The 10,425-nt window shown below is 43.0% G+C and overlaps 2 protein-coding genes across 5 annotated transcripts in view; one reads left to right on the plus strand and one right to left on the minus strand.

Moving 5' to 3' along the window:
• Nucleotides 1–5,788, plus strand: part of LOC135551825 (nuclear pore complex protein Nup153-like) — a 31,229-nt gene extending 25,441 nt beyond the window's left edge. For all 4 annotated transcript variants that reach the window (XM_064983059.1, XM_064983061.1, XM_064983060.1 and 1 more), the window contains exons 18-21: nt 25–357; nt 549–803; nt 3,886–4,048; nt 4,334–5,788. In XM_064983059.1, coding sequence (XP_064839131.1) covers nt 25–357; nt 549–803; nt 3,886–4,048; nt 4,334–4,427 — 845 coding nt within the window. In that variant the 3' untranslated portion in view covers nt 4,428–5,788. The remainder of the gene's footprint in view (nt 1–24; nt 358–548; nt 804–3,885; nt 4,049–4,333) is intronic.
• Nucleotides 5,789–6,169: 381 nt separating this feature from the next.
• Nucleotides 6,170–6,755, minus strand: nanos2 (nanos homolog 2). The gene has a single exon (XM_064982583.1). It carries the CDS (start codon nt 6,747–6,749, stop codon nt 6,234–6,236), a length of 516 nt encoding a protein of 171 aa, XP_064838655.1. The 5' UTR covers nt 6,750–6,755; the 3' UTR covers nt 6,170–6,233.
• Between the last annotated feature and the right edge of the window lie 3,670 nt (nt 6,756–10,425).

The following is a 10,425-nucleotide window of genomic DNA, read 5'->3' on the forward strand; positions in this document are numbered from 1 at the left end:
TTAATTCAGTTGTTTTTCTTGCAGATGCTGCAGCCTCAAAGCCAGTGTTTGGGTTTATGTCAACCACCACCACCTCTACTTCCACCACCCCTGCCCCCAGGCTGTTTGGGCCCACCAGCAGCACTACCCCAGCCCCTATCCCAGACCCCAGTACCTTCCTGTTTGGGCAGAGTGCCTCCAGTGAGGTCACCCCAGCCAAGTCCTTCTTGTTTGGGCAGAGCCAGGACAGCCTGCCTGCCCCTGCAGCTTCCCTGAACCCTGGCCCGGCTCAACCATTCCTGTTTGGGTCTGGACCTAACACTGCTGCTCCCTCCTTCGCTTTTGGAGCGGCACCGCTCTCCACTGCCTTATCTACAGGTTGGTTCTTTTTAGGACTTATTTTCAAGGAATTGATAGTGAATTGATAGTGTTGTACTTTTTCTGTTCACTTCTCTTGATCGAATATGTGTAGCTGTTGACTGCATTGACCAATAGTTTACCCAAGATGTTTTTCCACTTAAGTGCTCTTTTTCGGTTGGTTGAAGTTTAATCAACTTGTCTCTCTCCAGCTCCATCAGCAGCCCCTGCTCAGTTTGTATTCAGCCCTGCCTCCTCCTCTGGCTTTGGGTCGGGACAAGCTCCTACCTTTGGTCAGGGTACCTCCCAGCCCATTGCCCCTGCGTTTGGTTCTCCTGCCCCGTCCCCCTTCTCTGCCACGGCCTCCCAGCCCCCTGCCTTTGGGGGGAAGGCCAACTCTGTCCCTGTGTTCGACCATCAAGCCAACTCCACGCCCGCTTTTGGCTCATCCACCCCCGCCGCACCAGGTGGGTTGCTACGGTCACTTTCTGGGGTTGTTTAGTGTATGTACAGTGCCTTCAGAAAGCATTCACACCCTTTGACATTTTCCACATTTTGTTCCAGCCTGAATTTAAAATGGATTCAATTGATTTTGTCACTGGCCTACACACAATACTCCATAATGTCAAAGTGGAATGTTATTCAAAATGTTTACAAATGAATTAAAAATGAAAAGCTGAAATGTCAAGTATTCAAGCACTTTATGGCAAGCGTAGAATAAAAATGTGCTTAACATGTCACATAATAAACATGATTTTTGAATCGCTACCTCATCTCTACCTCACACATACAAACCCCACACGTAATATATGGAAGTTCCCTCAGTCAAGCAGTGAATTTCAAACATATTCAACTACAAAGACCAGGGAAGTTTTCCAATGCTTCTCAAAGAAGAACTGTTACACAGTTCAATGGCTGTGATCAGAGAGAAAACTGAGGATGGATCATCATTGTAGTTACTCCACAATACTAACCTAAATGACAGAGTGAAAAGAAGGAAGCCTATACAGAATAAGAAATATTCCAAAACGTGTCCTGTTTGCAATAAGGCAGTAAAGTAAAACTGCAAAAAATGTGGCAAAGAAATAGACTTTGTCCTCTATTATTCGAAGCTGTCTATTTGCCGCCACAAACCGATGCTAGCACTAAGACCGCACTCAGCCAGCTATATAAGGCCATAAGCAAACAAGAAAATGGTCATCGAGGCGGCGCTCCTAGTGGCCGGGGACTTTAATGCAGGCAAAACTGAAATCTGTTTTACCTTGTTTCTACCAGCATGTCACGTGAAACCAGAGGGGGAAAAACTCTAGACCACATTTACTCCACACACAGACTCATACAAAGCTATCCTTCGCCCTCCATTTGGCAAATCTGACCAGAATTCCTTCCTCCTGATTCCTGCTTACACGCAAAAATGAAAGCAGGAAGTGACTTGCTCAGTACAAATGTGGTCAGATGATGCGGATGCTACTCTACAGGACTGTTTTGATAGCACAGACTGGAATATGTTCCAGGTTTCATCCAATGGCATTGAGGAGTATACCACCTCAGTCAGGCTTCATCAATAAGTGCATCAATGACGTCGTCCCCACAGTGACCATATGCACATATCCCAACCAGAAGCCATGGTTGCATGCATGCAGGCAAAATCAGCATCTAGCTAAAGGCTAGAGCTGCCCCTTTCAAGAAGCGGGACACTAATCCGGACGCTAAGAAATCCCTCTACGCCCTCCGACTAACCATCAAACAGGAAACGCGTCAATACAGGATTACAACTGAATCCTGCTATACCGGCTCTGACGATTGTCGGATGTGGCAGGGCTTGAAAACTATTACGGACTACAAAGGGAAACTCGGCCTTGAGTTGCCCAGGCGAGCTAAATTCCTTTTTTATGCTCGCTTCGAGGCAAGCCACATTGAAGCATTCATGAGAGCACCAGCTGTTCCAGATGACTGTGATCACATCGGCTACCAAGAGCGTGCGCAAAACCTTTAAACAGGTCAACATTCACAAGGCTGCAGGGACAGACGGATTACCAGGACGTGTACTCAAAGCATGCACGGACCAAATGACAAGTGTCTTCGCTGACATTTTCACCTTTCCCTGACCGAGTCTGTAATACCTACATGTTTCAAGCAGACCACCATAGTCCCTGTGCCCAAGGAAGCAACGTAACCTGTGTAAATGATTACTGCCCGTAGCACTCGCGTCGGTAGTCATGAAGTGCTAAACACCTCCCCCTGCTACTGGATCCTGGACTTCCTGATGGGCCGCCCCAGGTGGTAAGGGTAGGCAACAACTCCTCTGCCTCACTGATCCTCAACACTCTGGCCCCTCAAGGGTGTGTGTGCTTAGTCCTGTACTCCCTGTTCACCCACGACTGTGTGGCCAAACACTACTCCAACACTAACTTTGCTGACAACACAAGTCTTAAGCCTGATCACTGACAACGATGAGACAGCCTATAGGGAGGTGGTCAGAGACCAGGCAGTGTGGTGCCAGGACAACAACCTCTCCCTCAATGTGAGCAAGACAAAGGAGCTGATTGTGGATTACAGGAAAAGGCCGGCTGAACAAGCCCACATTCACATCAACGGGGCTGTAGACTCGGTACCGATACCTACCTGTATATAGCCTCGTTTTTAATTTTTTTTTTTTACTTTAGATTATTTGGTAAATATTTTCTTAACTCTTTAACTGCACTGTTGGTTACGATCTTGTAAGTAAACATTTTGTGGTTATACCTCTTGTATTCGGCGCATGTGACGGTTAACGCTTTGTATTTCAAATCCAATTTTGTGTTTGCCCTAAACGCATCACTGACACCCACTCATCATATTTTCAAGTGTAGTGGCGGCTACATGTTATGGGTTTGCTTGTCATTGGCAAGGGCTAAGGAGTGTTTTATGATGAAAAGAAACGGAATAGAGCTGGGCAAAGGCTAAATCCAAGAGGAATACCTTGTCAGCTTTCCAACAGACACTGGGAGACATTCATATTTCAGCAGGACAATAACCTAAAACACAGCCAAATATACACAAGTTGCTTATCTAGACAACAGTGAATGTTCTTGAGTGGCCTAGTTACAGTTTAGACTTAAATGAGCTTGAAAATCTATGGCAAGACATGAAAATGTCTGTCTAGCAATGATCAGCAACCATCTTGATGTTGCACAATCCAGGGTTGAGAAGTGCTTAGACTTACACAGCTGGAAAAGCTGCCAAATGTGCTTCTAAAGTATTGACTCGAGTGTGAATACTTATGTAAATAAGATTACATTTGCAAAAATGTTAACATGTTTTCTCTTTGTCATTGAGGTATTGAGTGCTGATGACTGAAAAAATATTTTGAATTCAGGCTATAACACAATGTGGAATAATTCAAGGCGTATGAATATATTCTGAAGGCAATAAAAAAACAAATGCCCTTTTGAAGATTGATATGATAAAAATAAAAAAACATTTTACTAAGTCAGAGTAGCGAGATGGGATGATTTAAACGCAATCACGCAACATTAAAGGTTCACCCGATGTCCATGGTTTTACCAGGTGGAGGTTTCCAGTTTGGAGGAGTCGGTGCGTTCGGCACGTCCAATAACAGCACGGGGGTGTTTGCTTTCGGAGGGGTACCAGGAGGGTCCCCTGCCTCTTCTGCCACGCCCTCCATGGCACCCCAACCCAGTGCACCTGGAGGTGGCTTTAACTTTATTGGGTGAGTCCAACAGCTCCAACTCCTGAAAAAGGATCGGCCCAAATTCACCCGTCTCATGTAAATACAGTGGTATTTATATGCTCTCAGAAGTTTTGCTTTCCCTGTTTTAGTGGTTCAGGTGTTAGTCTCAAGTCATTGCATTTAACACATGTAATGTATAATTGTGACGGTGTTGATAATAATTAAATGAAAATAGTTTCCTTTTTGTACCGAACATCTGCAAGTTATTGGATGTGCGCACGCTTAGTTTGAATTGTGTTGATGACGTCTTATCCCCTACTACAGGTCAACAAAGAGCACCACCTTCACTGCAGCCCCTGCAGGACAGAACTCAATCGCTAGACGCAAGATCAAAACAGCTGTCCGGCGTAAGAAGTAAAACATCCATCGGACTAGACTTGACCCTTTAAGCATAGACAGGACTACTTCCTCTGGACAAACACTGAACTACTTAGCATGTAAAGAAGCTCTGGTGAAGCCCCCATTTGGAGATGTATGGGTTATACTCTGATCGGAGGGGGTGGTAGACCCCAGAGCAACGAGAGAGCGGGACCCTTGTACAGGGCAGGTGTCAGGCTTAAAAAATAAACTGCAAATGAACCTACAGTATGATGGCGACAACAACACAATCAAGCGAGAAATTTCTGCTTAACACGCCTCCAAATGTTGGCTAGAACATTGTTGTAATTAAAATACAAATGCAAAAACTGAAATTGAAAGTTGACATTGTAAAAATCGTACTGTTAAGTTGATTAGTATGGGTGATCAGGTTATGAACTGCGAAAGTTAATGCAGAGATTAAGAGCTGTGGTGCGAATTCCAAATGGCACCCTACTCCCTATGTAGTGGACTTTAGTTTAACCTGTGAATTTGAAGCAGTGCACATTGGGTCGGGAATAGGGTACTATTTGAGGCGTAGTGTCAATGGCGTGTAAGCTGTATGTACAGTTTTCTGTGTACTGAATGACGCGTGCTTGTTTTCTGTATACAGATTTGAGGTGTGTGTGTGTATAAACTGGACGAAAGTGTTGTGTGGTTGAGGCTGTCAGACAGTTGTAGGTGAGAAGCTTATGAATGTGTTTAAATGGAGGCAGAGGAGAGTGGGGAAGAGAGGACCGTTACCCCAGCACTGTGGAGATTGGGGCTGGAGACCGACTCCTGAAATATCATCCTTAGGACTTTGTAAATCTGTAGTTCCACATTTGTTCACTGTTCTTACTACTTTTTTAATCCCTTTGTCGCTCCATCTCCTTTATTCTCATGTTTTCTCTTGTGCCCTCTTTCTCTTCCCTTTATTCTTATTCACGTTCTCTCTCTTCACCACCTCCTGCCGCTCTCTTAATTGGCCTTTGAACATTATAACCTGTAAATATTAACTTGCTTTTTTTATCTGTGAAGTTGAATTTGTGTGTTAAACCAACTCTACATTCAGCATTTTGTCATTAGAATTTATTATGTAAATCCCTATATTCAAAGTTGCCTGAAATCCATTAAATTAAATGCATATTGGGATCCTTTGAAAACTAAAGGTATATTGGCATTTCTGATCCACTTTTGTTTGGACCAAAACCAGTATTGTACAAAGTATTAGTATATATTTTTATATTGCTTGTTTAAATGGACTAGGGTGACTTTGGATAGTAAGGTAGTCGATTTAATTTTAAAGCCATGATTGTTACTGGATTAGTAATAAAAATAAGATCCATGGGTAATTGCCGTCAATAAAACTATAATATGTAATTAACATGTTGTGATTTCTTTCCCACAAAATAATAGACTGCAGGTAGCCTAGTGGTTAGAGCGTTGGGCCAGTAACCGAACTGACAAGGTGAAAATCTGTCATTCTGCCAACTGAACAAGGCAGTTCACCCACTGTTCCCCGGTAGGCATAATTGTAAATAAGAATTTGTTCTTAACTGACTTGCCTATTTAAATAAAGGGTGAATATGAAATTATTTAGTTTTATAACATGTCATATACCAGAATTGAGGAAGGAGAACGTGAACAAAAAAAACATTTAAGTTATGTACGAAAATAGGTTTATTTTTTTTCATAGCAGAACATCAAAGGCGCATTAGCCACTTTGTAAAAAATATATATGTTAACAATAGGTCTAGCTAACTGAACAAGAACGTTGGATATATTTTCTCCATAAATATGTACAGATTGATTTTCCTCCTGTTTTCTACTCCACAGTCCCCCGGTATTTCGGCACCACGCCATTGCGCTGTGGGCAGTACCGGCGCGTGTGAGCTTTGTCTCCGGTGCCGCCACACATAGGACAAATGTAGCTCCTCAGAATGGGACAGATGACTTTGCTGTCTTTGGATTTCAGTTTGTGGCTCCGGTAGATCTCCACCGTTTCTCCATTTTGCTTGCAGAAGCCGCAGTAATCACCGGAACCCAGGCTGTGGCTCGTGTTGCCTGAAATGCTGCTTGCAGAACTTAGACTCTCAGTCCCGATCGAATTCAGACGAAACCATTGTTGCTCCTGGCGACCGGTCTGGTGGTCTTCTGCGTCCGGCACGTGCTCCTTTAGCTGGGTACAGGTGGTCGCTGTCCGATCTGCGACGTCACAAAGTTTCTCCAGCAGCCTCCCTAGGTTCATATAGTCATGCCACATGTCGAAATAATGCGTTGGGGCGAGGCTGCTCTCAGCCATTAGGTTTCTTTGCATTGTTGAAATCTTTCCGGAAATCATGTACACGCGTCTGGAACTCTGCATCAATAATGTTTGTGGCCTGGACGCATTCCAGCAATTTATAGTGGCCCGGGGCAAACATTTTAGGAATGTAGCTTGTCTGTCTAGTCGGAGGGGCGGTATGCTTGAGAAGTGTGTTGTCTGTCCCAAGGGACTGGCCCCAGCCAGGTGGTAAACATTGCCACGTGTTGTTATTGTTTTGACAGTAACCTTTTCAAACAACACTTGAGTAGAGGTTGAACTGTCTGTCAGAGAATTAAAGGTAATTATGTTTGTTGCCATACTCTCTCTTTATAGTTCTGCAGTGTTTGAACACAGATTTTTAACACTGTACACCAAACGAGGAAGCTTGTATGCAGATTTTAAATGTATATCTGTAGGACCATTTTATGCCCGTATTGTGTAGCTTAATAGGGTTTTGGTAAAATCGGATTTCAGTGGTCCCTTTTGTCAATTCACATTCATATTCTCCTTAATTCAAAGTTGTATGAACAATAACCTATAGTCTTATGCATTTAAAGCCAACATAGTGTAGAAAATGCTGGCCCACACCCAACTTCAACTGCATTGGTGCTGGAATTCCTGATTTATTACAGCAAATGTGTTGATGTCAGCCATATGAATAGATTGATCCTGAGGGTTTAAACTTTATAGGTCAATGGTTATCTTCTTGATTTGGTTTTGCAGCTGTACGTCTAGACGGAGGATGACTAGACTGAGGTCTGGCCAGAAACATAGTATCACATTTGGTCTCCTTAGCGTTTTGACTGCATGCATGCAAACCCTCCTGTATTCTCCACCAGCTGCATGTGTTCCTTACATTGACACAGTTGACCATGTGCATTGAGAAAAACATGACAATGTTATAAAATCATTGATAGGCGCCAGTACAAATGCAAACATTGTACTCTGTTGTGACCCTGCACCATTCTGTTTTCAACACAATATGTTTACTGGCTTACTTGGGATGTCAGAAATGGTTTTGTCACAGACTGTATAGTTCCAATGGAGGATTCTGAAGAGTTTTGAAGTTTGCCACATTTCACTTTTTTCTTTGCTAATAAGCTGCTCCACGTTCAAGCTCTTTGCTATATACTTCTGTCATTTTTATAATTTTGAATTCATGTGGTAAGTGATTTATTTTGGAAGTGGTTTGATTCATTCTCTTGTTAGTAAAGGCTTAATATAATTTTAGGCACGGACTGTGAAATCTGATGAAAAATAATGTATTTCAAGTGGACATTAAGAAGTGGACATAAAGAAGCCAGTGTTGGTACAAATTGCATAAAAATTACAACCTTTTAGCTTCAAGTCAATAATTGTCCAGTTGGTAGAATTTGAAAAATGCAAGATATTACTGAACAAAATATAAATGCAACATGTAACGTGTGTGTCCCGTGTTTTCATGAGCTGAAATAAAACATCCCAGAAATATTCCATATGCACAAAAGCTCATTTATCTTCCAATTTTGTGCACAAATGTGTTTACATCCCTGTTCGTCTGCATTTCTCCTTTGCCAAGATTGTCCATCCACCTGACAGGTGTGGCATATCAAGAAGCTGTTTAAACCGCATAATCATTACACAGGTGCACCTTGTGTTGGGGACAGGGATACTCTTGAGTTGTAGAAACGGCAGGTGTTCAGATATCCTGATCCGAGCCATGTTGTTCATTCATCTGCCATACAGTTGGGACCTGCCTTATGATCACTTGGCATTTCTGTAAATATTGACACTGTTGTGCTGTAAGCCTCACAGAGACCTAAAGAGTTATACAAAAGAAATCCACATAAGAATTCCACTTAATTTCGTTGTGCAAGGTCTATAAAACAATGTTGAAAAGGATAGCCATGTAAAACAATATATTCTTGTGCTTAGTAGCCTTAGTGATGCTGATGATATAAGTTGACTGACCTTTGAACTGTCCCCAGGTGACAGACACTGGTGGGCCTGGTCAAGGAGATACAGAAGGTGGAGAGACGGGTCATGAACTCTGAGCAACAGCTGGCCCACACCCAGCTGGACGTTCTGGCCCAAAGGGCCAACTATGGGCTCTGCATGGACCAGATCTGTCTGTCCTGCCTGTCTGTCCCTGTCTAGCCTGCTGGTCAGCCTGCCTGTCTGTCTTGTCTGTATGTCACTTGCCTTCTCTCATCCTATAATAGTTTCATGGTAACAATACAATGTTAATTGTTGTCAGTATGTATGTGTGGCTGCCATGACCCAGTGCTTCTTCCCCTCCAGCCCCACATTGGTTTTCTGCAGGAGACCAACAACCTGAGAAGAAACTACTCCTCTTTGTGAGTTATCCCTCGACAGTAGTGAAGATGACAAATGAGTCTGCTAAAACGTACCTCCTCTGGAACTAACAGTGACTGTTCTATGAGAGCAACACCACACACCTCAATATCGCCTCCTTGTGGTTGTGGGTATGAAAGACTATCAAGATTTTCTTTTGTCTTGAAGAAAGTTGACTTGACTACGTCAACATAACACACTTAAATGCTCAATAGTTATCTGTAACCTGACATACTGGAAAACTCTGGAGGCCATGCATATGAGGCTAAGAGCCATGCGTTGGACATCGACAGGAGGTTTGTCTGCGTCTCCTGCCCGTGTGGAACCACCATGGTCACTTCCAACACAACAACGCCATGTTCTGCTTTCTCCTCCCAGAGCATATATTAAATATTTTTATTTCATAAAGTTATTTTTTCTTGTATGTGTGATTTTAAATTTCATGTTAAGTAATTGGTTGGAGTCAACCTGCTTGCAGGGGCCCCTACGAAGACTAATAACGACTTGGAAGGGGATTTATATTAAGGACATTGGCTGTTGTTTTGCAGTGACCCTGACACCTACTGGCCTTAAACCGGGTCAGATGTATTGTAGCAACGTGCCATGGTAAGGCACAGAGTCCATGGCGACATGGGTCGCGTTCTCTTGGAAAGTGTGAAGGAACCCGACTGCTTGAGAGGGTCCTTATGTGTCAATATCCCGCGAGATTCTCAAACTGTAGAACCTCTGTCGCCGAAAGCCTTATTATTAGAAGTAGATATGGGATGCGGCAGCTCGAGAATCGTTGTAGGCTACCTCCATTGAGTCGCAGGCTATCCTTTCATCCGCTAGGTCACGATTCTTCTAAAATCAAATTTATTTATATAGCCCTTCGTACATCAGCTGATATCTCAAAGTGCTGTACAGAAACCCAGCCTAAAACCCCAAACAGCAAGCAATGCAGGTGTAGAAGCACAGTGGTTAGGAAAAACTCCCTAGAAAGGCCAAAACCTAGGAAGAAACCTAGAGAGGAACCAGGCTATGTGGGGTGGCCAAACTATTCGACTACCATTGAACAATGCAGATTACATGCCTTTTAATGCTTGATCTAATATAGTAATAGGCAACATTTTATACTGAAAAAAATATAAATGCAACATGTGAAGTGTTGGTTTCATGAGCTGAAATAAAAGATCCCAGAAATGTTCCATATGCCAAAAAGCTTATTCCTCTCAAATTTTGTGCACAAATTTGCTTACATCCCTGTTAGTGAGCATTTGTCCTTTGCCAAGATAATCCATCCACCTGACAGGTGTGACAGATCAAGAAGCAGGTGCACCTTGTGCTGGGGACAATAAAAGGCCACTCTAAAATGTGCAGTTTTGTTACACAACATAAT

Source organism: Oncorhynchus masou, chromosome 13 (assembly GCF_036934945.1).
Source record: "Oncorhynchus masou masou isolate Uvic2021 chromosome 13, UVic_Omas_1.1, whole genome shotgun sequence".
In the NCBI taxonomy this organism is placed as follows: Eukaryota; Metazoa; Chordata; class Actinopteri; order Salmoniformes; family Salmonidae; genus Oncorhynchus; species Oncorhynchus masou.